At 41.8% G+C, this 20466-nt stretch overlaps 1 protein-coding gene across 1 annotated transcript in view; it reads left to right on the forward strand.

Moving 5' to 3' along the window:
• Positions 1-3592: 3592 nt before the first annotated feature.
• Positions 3593-20466, forward strand: part of odad2 (outer dynein arm docking complex subunit 2) — a 95931-nt gene continuing 79057 nt past the window's right edge. Inside the window, 7 exon segments of the mRNA XM_052112293.1 lie at positions 3593-3715; positions 9959-10199; positions 12372-12529; positions 12851-13019; positions 14399-14505; positions 17150-17289; positions 18805-18921. Of these exon segments, the coding sequence (XP_051968253.1) occupies positions 9982-10199; positions 12372-12529; positions 12851-13019; positions 14399-14505; positions 17150-17289; positions 18805-18921 (909 nt within the window). The 5' untranslated portion in view covers positions 3593-3715; positions 9959-9981.

Raw genomic sequence — 20466 nt, forward strand, 5'->3', positions numbered from 1 at the left:
CCATCTGCCGCCAGGTCATCCCCGTGTACCAGGATGAGGGAGGGGAAACAAAAAAAAGTGTGGCAGCCACACGCCGTAACGGCGATCGTGCCAAATAAAAAAAAACATTTAAAAGAAAAGAGAGGGAAAGGCCAACATGGAGCGGCAGTAGGAGAGAAAGAGGAGAGAGAGAAAGCGAGAGAGAAAATAAAACACTTACTCGCCGGTTCACAGATATACAGTAGCTTGGTCCTCGGCCACTCCTCCACCCTCTAGCAGATGACAGCAGCGCCTCCCTGGGTAGATCGGAGGTAGTCCTCCGGCCCCTGGCGGACGGAATGCCCTGCCATGTTTTTGGTGGATGGTAGGGGTCTCCCACGCCACTGGCAGCGGTAACTGCTCCAGGCAGTTGGTTGGGAGCCCCTCCCCTCGTGGTCGCTGTATTGGTAGCTGTGAGAACTCCACTAAGGAGCATCCCTCCTCCTTCCCAGCCTTTCGGCACCAGTGTAAAGGGGTTAAAGGGAAAAGAGGCCCGCCCTCCGCCCTGCTAACTTTCATTCTCTCTTGTCATTCTGCATAAAATGCTCAGTCCCTTCTCTTTTCTGTCTCAGCATTCCAATCAAATGTGCTCAGGTGCAACAAAACTCTTATGTCAAGAAAATTATTATTAAGTCTTTTAATGGTATTATCACTAAGGGGCTCCTTACCTCGAAGGATTTGTTGCAACTGGCTGCTGCTTCTTTTACTACATATCCAGCCTCAGATACATGGTCTGTGAAGTTTTATTATTATGGGAAAGCTCTTAAGTCCATATAAATTACTGTCTTGCACAATTACACCAATGCCATCTGAATTATATTTATAGTAAATGGACATGTTTGAAATGTTTCCCTTATGTTTGAGAATATAAACATTTAAATACATAAATCAGGCTAAGTTCAGCACTCAGGAACCAAATTAATTGTCCGACTGTATACAGAAAGGGGAAAAACTGACAATTCGTCCTTGAATGATTACATTTATTATTATTATTACTATTTATTTTCTTGTACGCAGAGCCTCAGTGTTACCTCTTATTGGCTCACCTCTTTAGTCTGTTGTATTTCTAAGGAGTGGCAGAGCCAGACAAAATGCCAAATAATAAGATTGATGACAATGATTTGCACCCATTCATTCAGCCAGGGATGAAAGCTTTTGCAAATTAATAGAAACATATCTGGACTATAGATACACTCACCTAAAGGATTATTAGGAACACCATACTAATACAGTGTTTGACCCACTTTCGCCTTCAGAACTGCCTTAATTCTATGTGGCATTGATTCAACAAGGTGCTGAAAGCATTCTTTAGAAATGTTGGCCCATATTGATAGGATAGCGTCTTGCAGTTGATGGAGATTTGTGGGATGCACATCCAGGGCACGAAGCTCCCGTTCCACCACATCCCAAAGATGCTCTATTGGTTTGAGATCTGGTGACTGTGGGGGCCATTTTAGTACAGTGAACTCATTGTCATGTTCAAGAAACCAATTTGAAATGATTCGAGCTTTGTGACATGGTGCATTATCCTGCTGGAAGTAGCCATCAGAGGATGGGTACATGGTGGCCATAAAGGGATGGACATGGTCAGAAACAATGCTCAGGTAGGCCGTGGCATTTAAACGATGCCCAATTGGCACTAAGGGGCCTAAAGTGTGCCAAGAAAACATCCCCCACACCATTACACCACCACCACCAGCCTGCACAGTGGTAACAAGGCATGATGGATCCATGTTCTCGTTCTGTTTACGCCAAATTCTGACTCTACCATCTGAATGTCTCAACAGAAATCGAGACTCATCAGACCAGGCAACATTTTTCTAGTCTTCAACTGTCCATTTTGGTGAGCTCTTGCAAATTGTAGCCTCTTTTTCCTATTTGTAGTGGAGATGAGTGGTACCCGGTGGGGTCTTCTGCTGTTGTAGCCCATCCGCCTCAAGGTTGTGCGTGTTGTGGCTTCACAAATGCTTTGCTGCATACCTCGGTTGTAACGAGTGGTTATTTCAGGCAAAGTTGCTCTTCTATCAGCTTGAATCAGTCGTCCCGTTCTCCTCTGACCTCTAGCATCAACAAGGCATTTTCGCCCACAGGACTGCCGCATACTGGATGTTTTTCCCTTTTCACACCATTCTTTGTAAACCCTAGAAATGGTTGTGCATGAAAATCCCAGTAACTGAGCAGATTGTGAAATACTCAGACCGGCCCGTCTGGCACCAACAACCATGCCACGCTCAAAATTGCTTAAATCACCTTTCTTTCCCATTCTGACATTCAGTTTAGAGTTCAAGAGATTGTCTTGACCAGGACCACACCCCATAATGCATTGAAGCAACTGCCATGTGATTGGTTGATTAGATAATTGCATTAATGAGAAATTGAACAGCTGTTCCTAATAATCCTTGAGTGTATAAATCAATGCATTTACACACGTGTACACACTGTACTTGTGCACACTGTTCAGTGAGCATCATTTGCTTTCTGCCTCTGTGGCCTTAAGGCTGTAAATGACAAGTCTGTTGCCAGAGACCAAAAACAAATACTATTCCAGATTTAAAATCAAATGCCTATAAAACTGCCCATTTATTTTCTTATTTCTATATCAATACTAAGCAAATATACAATAGTAGCACTAATTTAACATGCTCGGCCATGTTTACCTGTGACATGAAAAGATGCTCTGAAATATCCATAATTCATACCACTAAACAGACTTGATTAAATTAATGAAAAAAAAAAAAGAACTTTTATTTTAATTAACTGTGTGTAGCAGAGCTGAAGCCTTGTGGAAATGCTTTTAACGTTCCGTGTAATATTAAATGCCAGGGGAAATTCTTAGTAACAAACTCTTGGTCTTCAGCAAGGACTAAAATCATTAATTCAGGAACATAAAAATCCGAAAAGCACTATTTAAGTGAAAAAGCATGGAAATTTCTGTAATGCTAACCTTTAGGTCATCGGTGTGGTTTGGCAAATAGCTTACAGAGAGAGAGGCTAATGCACCTGGCGCTAGGCCTTCCATCTGCATGATTGAAAAGAAGGAGCTCCTGTTCAGTTTTGCAAATGAGTGAGACCTATCAGAGCTAAACCCAGCATGAATAATGCTGCACTGAATTAACTTATTTTGGAGAGCCTGTATGAGAAGGATAAATTGGAAGTTTTTTCTGTGGCCCTATTGCTTCTGCTTAATTTTCTGCCAAAACATACAGCACTTCAAGGGGAAGTTTATAAAGAGGCTCTTAAAAGTGTGGTTCTGTGGGCACACCAACCCAGAGAGAAAACAAACAGTTGACATTATGTAAAAGCCTTTAATTCGCCCAGGTGAATTTGTTCGACAGCATGTTTTAATAGAATGATGTCAATGTAAATGTTGATAATCCATTTAAAATAGTGTTTCCTCCACAGATAATGGACAATATAAAAGTAAACTCCTGTAAAAATAGAATTATTTCAAAAGAAAAAACTAAACAAAAACATCAACAACTTTGTAACTTAATCCAAACGCTTTTCTCTATTTTTGACCCTCTCTGCACTATGTTGTTTGAGTGTATCTTAGCAACCGTAGCCAGCGCATAGTTTGTTTCTGTGGTTACTCTGTAACTGACTTGAACGCTAACCAGCCAAAGTTATCAAGCTAGAGCACATATTTGAAGAGGAATATATATAAACGTTGGGGTGACTTGTTTAGTCAAGTATTTTGGTGAGTAATACTAAGCCTTAGTTGCCGTTTAAACCGAATATGTCCGTTGTTGCGTCCGTCTCGACTGTTCTATAATTGGTTTGTTATGTGAACATACTCTAGACAAGTTTAGTCTTTGACTTGAGCCTCGTCTCGCTGTAACTTTTTTAAATTCGCCGTGTCAAGTTAAAAAGAACACCAACTTCTCCTGAAACCCGTTCGGTTAATTGCGCTGTTGCGTTTAGCTTTTTAACGCAAAGCACAAGTTCTGTGTGAACTGCCCCATATCATTAATTGACAAACGTACAAGGGTGACACTAATATTTTCGTCTTCACAGTGACAATTTCCCTTGGGGGAAAAAAAGTCCGTTAGAATTTGCAGGGTTTCTGCAGGTTTTATGAAGCTACATTGAAGACATTTTTATGACCAACTAAAGAAAATATAAGGAATCAATGTGTGTGTGTGTGTGTGTGTGTGTGTGTGTGTGTGTGTGTGTGTGGTGTGTGTGTGTGTGATATAAAACATCCTCACATATGTTTCACACAACAAAATAGTAACTGAATTTACACACACAATAATGTTAAGAAGTTTACATTCCCTTGGTTTCTAATATGGTGTTGCTTTCTCAATGATCAATGACTGTGTAATAATTGTTTTTACAATTGAGGGACTAACACAACTATTACAAAATCTGCAAAAAATTATTGATGCTCAAGAAGGCAATATAAGAACCAAGGGGTGCAAACTTTTGAACGGTATGATTTGTGTAAATAAGAGTACATTTTGTGTTTTGTAGCTTTTGATGGGCAGTACTGTATAAAAAAAAAGAAATCTCTTATAGGCTATTTGTATAAATTCTAAAAGGGGTGTGGAAACATGTAAAAACAAAAGGGTTACGCAAACTTCTGCACTTAACTGTATAGGTGTTGTGAACAGAAGGCAGCGGGCAAGTTAACGAGGGACAGGTGAAAACAATGACAGAGAACACGAACGCTGACAAGGAGACTATGGAACAAAACAAGGGACAAAAGTGAAAACTATGGAATACCAAAAGGGACAAAAATGGAAAACAAAGGGGCAACGGTAAAACAAGACAAGGTCATACATAACACTATGGAATAACAAAAGGGACAAAAATGGAAAACAAAGGGGCAACGGTAAAACAAGACAAGGTCATGTAACAGAGCCCCCCCTCAAGGATCGGATTCCAGACGATCCGAAAAAGAAAAAACACACCAGGAGCAGACGGGCAGACCGGGGGCACGAGAGCAGGCAGGAAGTCCAAGGGGGCACAGAGGGCAGGCAGGAAGTCCAAGGGGGCACAGAGGGCAGGCAGGAAGTCCAATGGGGCACAGAGGGCAGGCAGGAAGTCCAAGGGGGCACAGAGGGCAGGCAGGAAGTCCAAGGGGGCACAGAGGGCAGGCAGGAAGTCCTGGGGGGCACAAAGGGCAGGCAGGAAGTCCTGGGGGGCACAAAGGGCAAGGACTGGTTCAGGTGGTCTGGGAGCTGGCCACCGGGCAGGGATAGGTTCAGAAGGCCTGGGAGCTGGCCACAGGGCGAGGATAGGTTCAGGAGGCCTGGGAGCTGGCCAAAGGGCAAGGATGGGTTCAGGAGGCCTGGGAGCTGGCCACAGGGCAAGGATGGGTTCAGGAGGTCTGGGAGCTGGCCACAGGGCAAGGATGGGTTCAGGAGGTCTGGGAGCTGGCCACAGGGCCAGGATGGGTTCAGGAGGTCTGGGAGCTGGCCACAGGGCAAGGATAGGTTCAGGGGACCGGGGAGGAGGCCACTGGACAGAAACAGGGTCAGGGGGCCTGGGAAGAGGCCACAGGACAGGGGCCGGGTCAGGAGGCCTGGGAGGAGGCCACAGGACAGGGACTGGGTCAGGGGGCCCGGGAGGAGGCCACAGGACAGGGGTCGGGTCAGGAGGCCTGGGAGGAGGCCACAGGTCAGGAACCGGGTCAGGGGCCCTGGGAGGAGGCCACAGGACAGGGGCCAGGTCAGGAGGCCTGGGAGGAGGCCACAGGACAGGGGCCGGGTCAGGAGGCCTGGGAGGAGGCCACAGGACAGGGACTGGGTCAGGGGCCGGAGGAGGCCACAGGACAGGGGCCGGGTCAGGAGGCCTGGGAGGAGGCCACAGGACGGGAACTGGGTCAGGGGGCCTGGGAGGAGGCCACAGGATAGGGGCTGGGTCAGGAGGCCTGGGAGGAGGCCACAGGTCAGGAACAGGGTCAGGGGCCCTGGGAGGAGGCCACAGGACAGGGGCCGGGTCAGGAGGCCTAGAAGGCTCTGAGGACGGAGCTGAGGAAGGCTCAGGAGAAGGCTCAGGAGACGGAACTGAGGAAGGCTCAGGAGGCGGAGCCGAGGAAGGGGGTGCCGTAGGAGGCTTTGGGGGCGGAGACCTGGAAGGCTCTGGAGTCTCTGGGGTCTGAGCCGTAGGAGGCTCTGGAGGCGGAGCCGTAGGAGGCTCAGGAGGCTCTGGGGGTGGAGCCATAGGAGGCTCGGGAGGCTCGGGAGGCGGAGCCGTAGGAGACTCGGGAGGCGGAGCCGTGGGAAGTTCTGGAGGCTCAGGAGGTGGAGCCGTGGGAGGCTCAGGAGGCTTTGATGGCGGAGCCATAGGAGGCTCTGGAGGCGGAGCTGAGGGAGGCTCAGGAGGCTTTGGGGCGGAGCCGTAGGACGCTCTAGAGACGGAGCTCGGGAGGCTCAAGTGGAGGAGCCCCGGGAAACTCTGGAAGAGGAGTCCTAGAAGGCTCGGAGGCCTCGAGAGGCTGACGCCATAGAAGGATGAGCCGCGGACGGCGGGGCCGCGGCGAAGCCCAGGAAGGCTCTGGGTCGGTCGAGGCTACAGGCGCTGGCTCTTGGACGGTAGAGCCTACAGGCGCTGGCTCTGGGACGGTAGAGGCTACAGGCGCTGGCTCTGGGACGGTAGAGGCCGCAGGCGCTGGCTCTGGGACGGTAGAGGGCGCTGGCTTGCTCACAGTGACATGCGTAGGCGCAGGCTCGCTCACTGTGACATGCGTAGGCGCAGGCTCGCTCACAGTGACAGGCGTGGCCGCTGGCTCGCTCACCGTGACAGGCGTGGGCGCTGGCTCGGTCACCGTGACAGGCGTGGGCGCTGGCTCGCTCACCGTGACAGGCGTAGGCACAGGCTCGCTGACCGTGGAAGGTGTGGGCACAGGCTCCTTACAGTAAGCCGCTAGATCCATATGTTGGTCTTTCGTTCTGTTGTGAACAGAAGGCAGCGGGCAAGTTAACGAGGGACAGGTGAAAACAATGACAGAGAACACGAACGCTGACAAGGAGACTATGGAACAAACAAGGGACAAAAGTGAAAACTATGGAATACCAAAAGGGACAAAAATGGAAAACAAAGGGGCAACGGTAAAACAAGACAAGGTCATACATAACAGTATGGAATAACAAAAGGGACAAAAATGGAAAACAAAGGGGCAACGGTAAAACAAGACAAGGTGATGTAACAATAGGCTATATAGTTTGTGAAAATTTATATTTTAGATATAGTTTTTTACACGATTAACCACATTTGATCTTTTTTAATGTACAAATTCCATGTGGCCTATCTATATGATGTCATATTACATGTGCAATTATGAAATGACTTCACAAAAATTCACAACATTGTAACCAAAAATTCAAAATACAACTCCCACATCTGAACATATACAGTGAGGAAAATAAGTATTTGAACACCCTGCTATTTTGCAAGTTCTCCCACTTGGAAATCATGGAGGGGTCTGAAATTGTCATCGTAGGTGCATGTCCACTGTGAGAGACATAATCTAAAAAAAAAAATCCAGAAATCACAATGTATGATTTTTTTAACTATTTATTTGTATGATACAGCTGAAAATAAGTATTTGAACACCTGTCTATCAGCTAGAATTCTGACCCTCAAAGACCTGTTAGTCTGTCTTTAAAATGTCCACCTCCACTCCATTTATTATCCTAAATTAGATGCACCTGTTTGAGGTCGTTAGCTGCATAAAGACACCTGTCCACCCCATACAATCAGTAAGAATCCAACTACTAACATGGCCAAGACCAAAGAGCTGTCCAAAGACACTAGAGACAAAATTGTACACCTCCACAAGGCTGGAAAGGGCTATGGGGAAATTGCCAAGCAGCTTGGTGAAAAAAGGTCCACTGTTGGAGCAATCATTAGAAAATGGAAGAAGCTAAACATGACTGTCAATCTCCCTCGGACTGGGGCTCCATGCAAGATCTCACCTCGTGGGGTCTCAATGATCCTAAGAAAGGTGAGAAATCAGCCCAGAACTACACGGGAGGAGCTGGTCAATGACCTGAAAAGAGCTGGGACCACCGTTTCCAAGGTTACTGTTGGTAATACACTAAGACGTCATGGTTTGAAATCATGCATGGCACGGAAGGTTCCCCTGCTTAAACCAGCACATGTCAAGGCCTGTCTTAAGTTTGCCAATGACCATTTGGATGATCCAGAGGAGTCATGGGAGAAAGTCATATGGTCAGATGAGACCAAAATAGAACTTTTTGGTCATAATTCCACTAACCGTGTTTGGAGGAAGAAGAAAGATGAGTACCATCCCAAGAACACCATCCCTACTGTGAAGCATGGGGGTGGTAGCATCATGCTTTGGGGGTGTTTTTCTGCACATGGTACAGGGCGACTGCACTGTATTAAGGAGAGGATGACCGGGGCCATGTATTGTGAGATTTTGGGGAACAACCTCCTTCCCTCAGTTAGAGCATTGAAGATGGGTCGAGGCTGGGTCTTCCAACATGACAATGACCCGAAGCACACAGCCAGGATAACCAAGGAGTGGCTCTGTAAGAAGCTTATCAAGGTTCTGGCGTGGCCTAGCCAGTCTCCAGACCTAAACCCAATAGAGAATCTTTGGAGGGAGCTCAAACTCCGTGTTTCTCAGTGACAGCCCAGAAACCTGACTGATCTAGAGAAGATCTGTGTGGAGGAGTGGGCCAAAATCCCTCCTGCAGTGTGTGCAAACCTGGTGAAAAACTACAGGAAACGTTTGACCTCTGTAATTGCAAACAAAGGCTACTGTACCAAATATTAACATTGATTTTCTCAGGTGTTCAAATACTTATTTGCAGCTGTATCATTAAAATAAATAGTTAAAAAATCATACATTGTGATTTCTGGATTTTTTTTTTTAGATTATGTCTCTCACAGTGGACATGCACCTACGATGACAATTTCAGACCACTCCATGATTTCTAAGTGGGAGAACTTACAAAATAGCAGGGTGTTCAAATACTTATTTTCCTCACTGTAAGTGCTTGTACTACGTAAAAAGTAATGTGTCACACTAAATGTGACATTGTCTGATTTACCTCTGTGCTCGTGTGGAAATGAACATTACAGAAAAATACTCACTGACATATTCACATGCTGCATGAAGAAATGGATTGGCTTCTTTTAGCTTGTTGTTGTGCATTTCTACTAATTTCTACTAACTTGCTACTTGTGCTGAATGACAGGATGATAAAGAGTGCACGCCAAGCATATGACGTCATTGCCATTTACATTTCAGTTGATTTGCAGAAAGACTAGAATTAAAATACAGTCAAATGAACATGCAACGCTTCAAAATTGCTTCTCTTCTCTGTAAACAATACAAAAGACAATAGCGAGAAGGAAAATGAGTACATCAAATGTAGTCAGTGAGCCTACCAGCCAGGGACGGATTATGACTTGCAAAGGCCCTGGGCCCAATTATCTCCAAGGGAGGGGGGTCGTTGTTCATGCCCAAAAGGGTTTTCAAGTGGGTGGGATCAGCAAACTAGATCCTTAAAGCCCAGGGCCCCCCTGGGCAGTCAAGGGCCCCCTGGTAGTCAAGAGCCCCTGGGCACTGGCCCCATTGGCCCGGTCAGTAATCTCTCCCTGCTACCAGCTGAAACCAGGACATAATTGCAATGTTTAGGGAATTGTCGGGACACCGGGACACACCTCTTCAAAACGGGACATCTGGTCACCCTACTTCAACGCTATGAGAAAACAATCCCACGAGAAAACAATCTCTCATACAACATTTAATTCCACGACCTTATGAAATAAAGACTTGTTGCTCTGATTTAAGACCTTTTTTTAAGGCCTTATTTTGCGGAAGGGCGAATTAAGACTTTTTAAGACCTGCAGAAAACCTGATTTGTAAACATCGCTGATCCATTTACGTGCAGTTATGCATATATAACTTTAACAGACTCATGTTGTATTATTATTGTTATCACCTCTGTATTAATTTTAGGTAAGGCCCATCTTGTGTCCATCATGGGAGTTGCGCTCTCCAAGGCAGTTCAGTGGAGCAGCTCTGATGTTGAAAAACTGGAGAATACCCCACTGAATGAAGCCATACTCACTGAAATCCTGCTCTTCACGGAGCAGTTCAGTGCCAGACACCCACAGGAGGCCAGGCTCATGTTCAGAGAACCTTTACAATGGAAAACATCTCTGGAAGCGTCGGATTTCAAAACAGAGTATGACATAAGGTAATACCAACAACTGGACCACTGGACCAAAAAACATTTGAAGAGAGAAAAAAATTTTTGGAGAAGAGAAAAAGACATTTAAGACTTAGGCTCAGGAAGGAACTGAGACACAATTTTCTTTTCTTTTTCTTGACCTTATGGTTCAATATATTTCCTTCCCATTTCAATAATAACAGATTTGCAAATGAGCAGACTAAGGATGGCAAAGAAGCTTGTACGTCAGAGCAATTAGAAGGAAAAATCCTGAATTAGTTTTCTTGTTAGGATTTTGTTTTTAATAAATATTTTTTTTTGTCATTATTTCCTTTGTAGGGTAGAGATATGTAATTTCCTTGGTGCAAACATTTAAAGGGATAGTTCACCCCAAAATGAAAATTCTCTCCATTTACTCACCTCATGCCATCCCAGATGTGTATGGCTTTCTTTCTTCTGCTGAAAACAAACAATGATTTTTAGAAGAATATTTTAGCTCTGTAGATCCTCACAATACAAGTTGGCCTTTATTACAATATATTCTCCTCCCTGCCCAGTAGGTGGCGATAGCAAAAAATATCTTAAATATTGGTCTGTTTCTCACCCACACTTATCATATCGTGGGTCTTTTTCTCACCCACACTTATCATATCGCTGTTGAAGACATGGATTTAACCACTGGATTCCTATGGATTACTTTTATCCCACCTTTATGTGCTCTTGGAGCTTAAACATTTTGGTATCGCTTGCATTGTATGGACATACAGAGCAGAGATATTCATCTTGCTTCAAATATTGAACATCTGGGATAGCATGAGGGTGAGCACACGATGAGAAATTTTTATTTTTGGGTGAACTATCCCTTTTAAAATACACTATTGGTCAAAAGTAAATTTTATAATAGTAAAATCATTAAAACTATGGAATAACATAAATGGAACTATGGGAATTATGTTGTGACTAAACAAAATCCAAAATAAATAAAGTGTGTTATGTTTTAGAATCTTCAAAGTAGTAGTGATGGGCATTCCGGCTCTTTCTCAGCTCACAAAAAAGAGCCGGCTCTTTTGGTTCCCAAATTGCTCTTTAAAAAAAATATGTTTTGTATTTTTTTCAAGTCAAACAGTTTACAATAATTTGACTATAATTGGTGTTAAAACAATTATAATTAAATTATTAAATGAAATCATACTCTACCTTATCCACAATGTATTTAAAAATGCATTGGTTTGTTATGAAAAATAATGCTATTAAACATTTGCATTTAAAGTATAACATTTTATTGTATATAAAAAGTGCATATAAATCTAACCATTCAAAATGAATACAATCTGAACAGCATAATAGAATATTGCACCATATAAAAAATAAATAAATTACAATTTGCAAAACTGCAGCATCCCACAAATTGAAATATATGTACAAAAGAAGGATGCTATTACACATGTGTCTGATTGACAGGAACAACTTGTGAGGCTGTTAGTCTGAGCAGACAGTCAGAATGAGTGTGTGTGCTTTTGAGCATTTAGGCCTATATTATTTTATTTCTTTTTTCGTTCTTTGAATTCGTTATTCATATCTTAATTTCTTTTAAATATTTTTATAAATAGATTCGGAAGATAGAAACTCTTCTGATATGCAAGCCGGCTCCCAATGTTCACCTTCATGAGCCGGCTATTAGAGCAAACGACCCATCACTATAAAGTAGTCACCCTTTGCCTAGATTTGCAGACATGTACTCTTGACATTTTCTCAATCAACTTCTTGAGGTATCACCCTGGGATGCTTTTTAAACAGTACTGAAGGAGTTCCCATCTATGTTGGGCACTTATTAGCTGCTTTTCTTTATTATTTGGTCCAAGTCATATTTGGTCCACAGTTATATTTTTCTACAAAACTAATTTCAAACATTTATGCATTTGCCTTCAGATCAAAAGATTTTTAAGTTTGTGAGAAACATTTCAGTCAAGCGTTTTAAAAGTTTTGTCCGGTAGTATATATTAACAACAACAACACAGCTTCACAATGTTATAGACAATAAATAAACATGTTAACAGTTCTTGTTTTTCAGATAAATTCAAATGCTGAATCTACGCAGTCTTAAAGACCTGTTTATGTCAGTGACTGCTTAAAGCACAGAGAATGCTTCCATCTGTTGTTAATCTGCTGGCTTTTCGATCCATCCTTTCTCTTCATCAGTGGTGAATCAGTCATGTCCCAGCAGTCTGATGAGGACGGCCATCCCCTTCTTCAACTCACTCCACCTGACATCACAGTTTACACATTTTACCACCTCTCCAATCTTCTGCAACTTGCTGAAGACAAAAAGATGAAGGAGGTTCAGGCCTGTTTGGAGTGTGAGAATCTGTGTGCAGGGCATACAGTATTACTTTAACCAACTACTAATTTCTCATATCCCATATCAGCTGTTGATTCTGTTTTCATTCCTTTGTGGCCATCACATAATGCAAGTCAAAATAATGTCACTTTTGCTGTTTACATTAATTATAAAGTTGAGATTAAAAAGGTGTTTTTTTTTTGCAATTTTTACAATTTAGGATTAGTTTCTGAGATGCTGCCTCCTACAGCTTTTGACTAACACTTAAAACTGAGATTTTGAAACATGCAATGAATGTATGATGAGCAGCTGTAATTAAGGAGTGTTTTTTGCCACTCAGCTAACAGGAACGCTCTGATAAAGATCTTGGGGCACAGCTCTACCACAGTGGAAGGAGAGGACCTCGTGAAAGAGGATGAGTCAAGTGAGGAGCTAGAAATCAATCTGTTTAATATTTTGAAACAGCTTGACACAAAGCTTCTCAGCATTGCAGTCAGAGAGATCTCCAGGTACACACTCTTTCTGTATACACCACTGCATATGCAACACACTGTCTTCTGTCAAAACTAAGCGACTTTCCATCATCGGGCTGAACAATTCTGAGCACGGTATGGAACGGTTACAGTAGCATTTTCACATGAGCACAGTTTGGCACGGCATGATTAGAAACTGTTCTCAGCCCAGAATTTTCAGAGTTGGCATGGTTAACTAACCTACTGGTGGAAATGCTTTAGTACAACTCACGATTGTCAATTTGCCAATGCCAAGGTAACTTATAATGCTTTTAGTTGTTTCTAGTTCTCTAATATTTAAGGAAAGTTAATCATAATAGTGTATATTCATTATTTTATGATGATGGTTTAACTAGTATAGTAGCCTACATAGTATAACTAGAAATACATCAATATATTCTCATAAACTATTTACATATAATACTTATATAATAATTTGTCAATAAATATCCTTTTTGGCTAGTCTGGGAACTTTTACCTTTTCTGTGTGTTTGTGTCCGGTGACATACACGAGTCCACAAGCCCTCAGCAGATGATGGAAAACATCTCGACATTTTCTCTTTGCTTTCCTTTTTGCTTTATGGGACGTGTCTTTCCTGTAGAGTAAAACCAGTGAAAAAGCAGTCCTTAGACTGCAACTGGAATATGTGATCATCCTACATAGCGATATCGCTCCAATGTTAACCTCCCACACTGTCACAAACACACAAACTGTTACATACATTCTCCTAATTTCTCCACACCATAGTGTAAAAAGGAACCATAACCACTCCAACTGGCCCTGATTGGCACGGTTTTGTGACGAGAACTGGTGGTGGAAAAGTGGCTATTCAGTCATGCTCCTTATTTTAAATATCATATCTGCCTTTCGTCCTTGTCATGTCTTTATCCACTTTTCTACCATTGGGCCGAATGGATCTTGTCACAGAACTGTGCCGCTCTACCGATCCAGGCTCGTTGGCACAGTTACAGTTTGTTTTCAGTTTGCTGGTGGTCTTGCCATGACACAACATGCGTTTCACTCCTGTTGTGTCCTGAGTAAGGTTAGCTAACTGTGCTAAGAATTCCAGGATGGGAAGGGAATGTAACCTCACCATACCAAACCATGCTCAAGTGGAAATGCTGAACCATTATTAAACATGCTCAGAACCATTCGACTTGATGGTAGAAAAAGCACTTTATGAATGGTGGAAAAATATTATGCTCTATGCATCCACTTCACTGGATCTGTGAAAAAGTGAATGTTTTTACTATGACGTTTGAATTCACACATTATTATTATTGTGTGTTGTGTGTGTGTGTGTGTGTGTGTGTGTGTGTGTGTGTGTGTGTGTGTGTGTGTGTGTGTGTGTGTGTGTGTGTGTTTCTTTGCCCAGAGAGGGCAGGCTAAGCCCAGCAGCTGTTGAGATGGAGGTAGATCAGCTGAAAAGTTTCTGTGCAACAGGAGAAAACCGGGTGCTGAAATCTGTGCGCTACACATCAGGTTTGCATTATTATTTTTCCCCCTCTCCATCACTTCTGCCCACTCCATCTCGTTCTGTCACTAACTCACTCACTACCAGACTTCTTTTCACTCTCAATCTGCCTAATGCACAGCTAATCTTATTTCTCCCTTACATATTACTTTCTATCACACTGGATCTCTCTATCTCTCTCCATGAGTGAATGCTTAGTGTGAACGGGTGGATATGTTGAAGTGAGTGTATTGGACTCTGTGTAAGACTCCTTTTTTTTTAATAAAGGTTTTCCAGTTAGACTAAAATTGTACAATTACAGTATGTAGACTAACTTTAGGCTGACAGAGAATGGTGCATTGTTGCAAACTTTGTAACTGGGCAGAATAAGCTAGCTATTAGAAAGAATTAAAGATTGTCTGCTGTAATGTAATGTATATTTTTCCTTTTTTATTGCTTCTATAGAATTAAGAATCTGAGTTGAGTTCTTTCAAACCACTTCAACTGTGTGTGAAAATGGTGCTTTATTGTCACTGAGATGATGAAACCATATGTTTCAATTAATGATGCTGTGCATCTGATTCTAACCTTTTTAACAGGTTTTTAGTGCTTCTTTTTAGATTAAAATGTATTAAAGTGCTCTAAAAAGTAAAAAAAATTATAATAAATAAAAAATGTCCCTCTCCCTATCTCGTCCTCACTCTTCAAGCTGCCACTATTAGTGGGCAATGCTGGGTAACCATTAAATATTAAAGTCTCTGCAACATGGAAACCATTACATATGTCAGATTTCATTTATAAATAGATTCATCAAATCTTCCTCTCGACAATGAGCACATTGCAATGCCATAACAATCAAGTGTTTATGTAAAGAGGAGCGTGGCCTGCAAATTTTGAATGATGGATGTGGGTTCTTATAAAAAAAAAATAGTAAAATTGGAAGCTTCTATGCAAATGAAGAGGGGGCACAGTGAGGATGCACAGGGTGGTTTGGAGCATGTGGAAGTATCAGCAGGGGTATTTTTGGGTGATGTCTGCAGCAGCTCAGTCCTGAAGAGCTATCATTCATCTTTGCTGGCAGGACTGCAGGTACGAAGCTTCTGTCTGTCCCATGGGAGCCTGCATTCTGTGAAGTTTTTTTTTAATGTGTTCTTCTGTGAAGCAAGTAGGACACTGGCACTTTTACAGGTTGTACTTGGGTTATTTATATACACCGATCAGGCACAAAATTAATACCACCTGCCAAATAATGTGTAGGTCCCCCTTGATCTGCCAAAACAGTGCCAACCTGCATCTCCAGATATCACCAGATGATCTCACCACAATTGTACAGTGTGGTTATCTGAGTTACCATAGACTTTGGCCATTCTCTGTTGACCTCTCTAATCAACAAGGTGTTTTCATCCGCAGAACTACTACTCACTGGATGTTTTTTTGTTTTTGACACCATTCTGAGAAAATTCTAGGGGCTGTTGTGTGTGAAAATCCCAGGAGATCAGCATTTACAGAAATGCTCAAACCAGCCCGTCTGGCACCAACAATCATCCATGTGATTATCTAATCAGCCAATTGTGTGGCAGCAGTGTGGTGCATACAGTTATGCAGACACAGGTCAGGAGCTTCAGTTAATGTTCACATCAACCATCAAAATGGGGAATTGTTTTTTGACTTCAGTGATTTGGACCATGGCATGATAGTTGGAGCCAGATGGGCTGGTTTGAGTATTTCTATAACTGCTGATCTCCTGGGAGTTTCACGCACAACAGTCTCTAGAATTTACTCTGAATGTTGCCAAAAATAAAATACATCCAGTGAGAGGTAATTCTGTGGACGGAAATGCCTTGTTGTTGAGAGAGGTCAACAGAGAATTGCCAGACTGGTTCGAACTGATAAAGTCTATGGTAACTCAGATAACCACTCTGTATGTACAATTGTGGTGAGAAGAATATCTCAGAATGCTATTCGGGCTGGTGCTATTATAGGGGACCTACACAATATAAGTCAGGTGGTTTTAATGTTGTGGCTGATCAGTGTATGTGTGTGTATGTGTATATATATATATATATATATATATATATATATATATATATATATATATATATATACTTATTTATACTTGCAAATGCACAATACTAGCTCCAGAATAATGGCAACATTCATTTATTTGCACGATGTATCCAAACAGCTATATCTTTTCTGTTTGTGCTAAAAAAACATAATTTTTGTAAATAAAAAACAAAATAATTCTGTCAATTTACTCTATCTCATGTTGTTTTATATCTGTATGACTTTTTCTCTTCTGTGAAACACAAAAGGAGATGGTAGGTGGAGTGTAAACCTCAGTCACTATTCACTTTCTTTGCATCTTTTTCCCATACAATCAAAGTGAATGGTCACTGTGGCAAAAATTCTGCATACCATCTCCTTTTGTGTTTCACAGAAGAAAGTAAAATGGGTTTGGAAAAACATGATTGTAAGTAAGTCAGTTGTTTTATATATTTGGGTGAAATAACCTAAAAATTGTAATCCCATACTTAAACTTTTTGTATTTATCTCACACTGATCTCAAAATACTTCTGAATCTGTAAATACTTAAGTACCATCTCTTTGTTAATCAATGTGTTGTTGCACATTTTAAAAAGACCGTATTGTTTCCTCTGGATGGCTCCACAGATTATGTGTTCTCAAATGGTTGCCGCTCTCCCCCCTGGAGGCAGATCGATGGAGAGATTTGCTCACTCATAATTGAGACCTGTGACACAGAGCCAACACTTTTTATCACTTGCAGCGCTTCTGGAGCTTTTCTCAACGAGGTGAGAAAACTTTTGAGAAACTAAGTGCAATAGCAAATAATAGAAACTAACATTTAATTGACTCAGTTTTTAATTGTTCTGGGAGCAAAACCTGCTTCCATGTCAAAGTACACTTTTGTTACTGCACACATTGCTTTTTTCTCTCTCCCCTTTCCTCCCCAATTTGGAATGCCCAATTCCCAATGCACTCTTTAGCCCTTGCGGTGGCATAGTGGCTCACCTCAGTCTGGGTGGCGGAGGACGAATCTCAGTTGCCTCTGCGACCGTCAATCCACGTATCTTATCATGTGGCTTGTTGAGCGCATTACAGTGGAGACCTAGCACACATGGAGACTTAACACTATTCTCCGCGGCATCCACGCACAACTCACCACATGCCCCACCAAGAGCGAGAACCACATTGTAGCGACCACGAGAAGGTTAACCCAACGTGACTCTACCCACCTTCACTCAGCACGCCCTGGATTCAAACTTGTAACTCCAGATGTGGTAGTCAGCGTCTTTACTTGCTGAGCTACCCAGGCCCCCCTCTGCGCACATTGCTTGCGAGAGTGATAGAAATCTGCTGCATAAAGCATCATTTGCCAGCAGCAATCAGTTTCGGAAATGTAGAGATTTTCTCGTCTGATAATGTTTTGTATTTTTATCATAAAAAACAATCAGTAACCTAAACAGCATATATCCCAGCAAGCCTGGCCTGAGCACATAACAGATGGAAATTAATGCATCCCATCGGAATGCTAAATGATGCAGTATGGGTTTTCTGAAACTGTCAACCTGTCAGGGGAATACATTTTGGTAGATAATTTTAACACACAATGTGCTCTTAATGTGTTTGAAAGGTATGGTATACAGATACTTTTCCAAAACATGAGGTAAGCGCAACTGAAAAGTTTAGACATGACAGTTATGTGGTTGTGTTCCAGATCTGCTCCTCTAGCTATGTTAAGTGGTTTGAGATGCCTCACTGTTTAATCAAAAGCTAAATTTTACACACCACAATATTGTTCATTCTTGTTCAAAACAATTTACCAAATCAACTACATACCTGTCTGTCTGTTTTTATCTTTGTGGCTCTTTCCTGTCTACACCTTGCCCTCTCTGTGTCTCTACCTTTCTTTTTAGGCTCTCTTGTCCTCGCCCATGTTTTGTTAAATGCTTTCTGACATTTCACCAGTTTGTTGTACATTTGAGGTCAGATTGAATTAGCTACAAATGACAGTGATGTAATTTGTAAGGAGTAGACATTCAGTCAGAACACTTCACCTCCGAACCTTACAGATTAAGTGTTTAAAATACAATTATGTTTGTGCATGTGTGTTAGGTTGAATGAGTAATTTGTGTCTTTAGTAACTGTTGAGCCTTTTCACTGGCTCCTTGTCTTTTTCCTTGACTCATGTGCTGTTTGAAACAGCAGTTGAATTCCAATTTATATTTTAGCCAAAAACACTGCTACACCACTGGGAATGTAGTCGATCTCTCGGTTTACATTTACATTGTGATTTGACTTTACAGGGAGTCACTGGAGAAGGAGGTGAGAACTCTTATAAGAAGAAAAGTGATGTCTTCAAAGACCTTGCTACGCTACTGAAAAACAAGTCTCTGCACTTTGCTGATGCTATAAATGAACAGGTATTGCTTAAAACCACATAGGAATACAACTATTTCAGTCTTTCATCATTTTTGAGACCTTGTTCAATCTATAGTATTCTATAGTATCTATATGGCAAAGTTCATTCAAGTTGATTCTCTCTCACAAAATACTGGAACTTAACTGTCAAGTCATTTTTATTTGTATAGCACTTTTCACAACACACATCGTTTCAAAGCAGCTTTACAGGAAATCATGCATTAAAAAAAAAGAAACTGTAATATCTATAAAGTCTTAGAGTGATCATTGTGTAGTTTGATTAAATATGTTTGTAAGATTGTACATTTTCTATAAATATTAAATAATTAAATAATAATTGTATTTACAACCCCTGTGAGCAAGCTGAAGGTGACTGTGGCAAGGAACACAAAACTCCATATGATGTTGGTTAATGGAGAAAAATAACCTTGGGAGAAAACAGACTCACAGTGGGGGCCAGTTCCCCTCTGGCTAACATCATGAATATAATGCCAATATTAGTTATTTGTGTGCAGTGGAAGGCATGGCTTAAAATTTGTAAATGTAGTATGCGTTAAAGTCCAGTGTTTAAAATCATATATATTTTTTAATTATGAACTTTAAGATTAATTAATTAATTAATTCATGTCTTTGAAGTCCATTCTGGATTAACTGCAGAAGTTTACATAGATGCATTGTCCTTTGTTATTTGGCTGATGAAGGCTTTTGTTTTAGCAATTTAATGATAGTCTATGTATTCCATTTCAAGAGTGTAGTCCATCAATGGACAAAGGTGATGCAGGCAGAGATCAATGAGGTGCATCGCAGTTCTACTGGCAGGTATTTTGGTGAGGTTCGGTGGGGTCCATCCTAAGTCCAAGGTTCAGGCAGTGGCATGATGTATCCGATGTCTTACAGTTGGAGTAGGCATCGGTTCATCTTCTGAAGTCAAAAGACTGAAGTGATGTTTGGCTAGCACCGGCTGTAGTTTGTTGTCATCACTCAGTGATATGTAACAGTGGAGTCCGGGGAGCAGGAACGGAGCTGGATCTGGCCGGCTCTGGTAACCTCTGGATATGAATCCCGAGGTTGAGGATGGAAGCAAATAGAATAATATTAGCGTAGATGCCTTTCAGATTTATAGATCATTATAGATGTTTCTGGTTACAGCAGACCTAAGTAAAGCAGCCTAATTGTGAGTTGATGGACAAAGTAGGTGTATGCCTGGCTAAATAGATGAGTCTTTAGTCTAGACTTAAACTGAGTGAGTGTGTCTGCATCCCGAACTGTGTTAGGAAAACTATTCCATAGTTTAGGTGCCAAATATGAAAAGGAATTACCTTCTTTTGTGGATTTTGATATTCTTGGAATTATTAACAAGCCAGAATTTTATGATCGTAATGAACATAATATAGCGTGTCAGAAGGTCACTTACAGTAAGTACTATGGAGCATTGTATTTTGTGGTTAACAGAATTTTTTAATTAATATGAAATTTAACAGGTAGACAATGTAACGACAATAAAATTGGGCTAATATTATCATATTTCTTGGTTGTAGTCTGCACTC

Source organism: Xyrauchen texanus, chromosome 40 (assembly GCF_025860055.1).
Source record: "Xyrauchen texanus isolate HMW12.3.18 chromosome 40, RBS_HiC_50CHRs, whole genome shotgun sequence".
NCBI lineage: Eukaryota > Metazoa > Chordata > Actinopteri > Cypriniformes > Catostomidae > Xyrauchen > Xyrauchen texanus.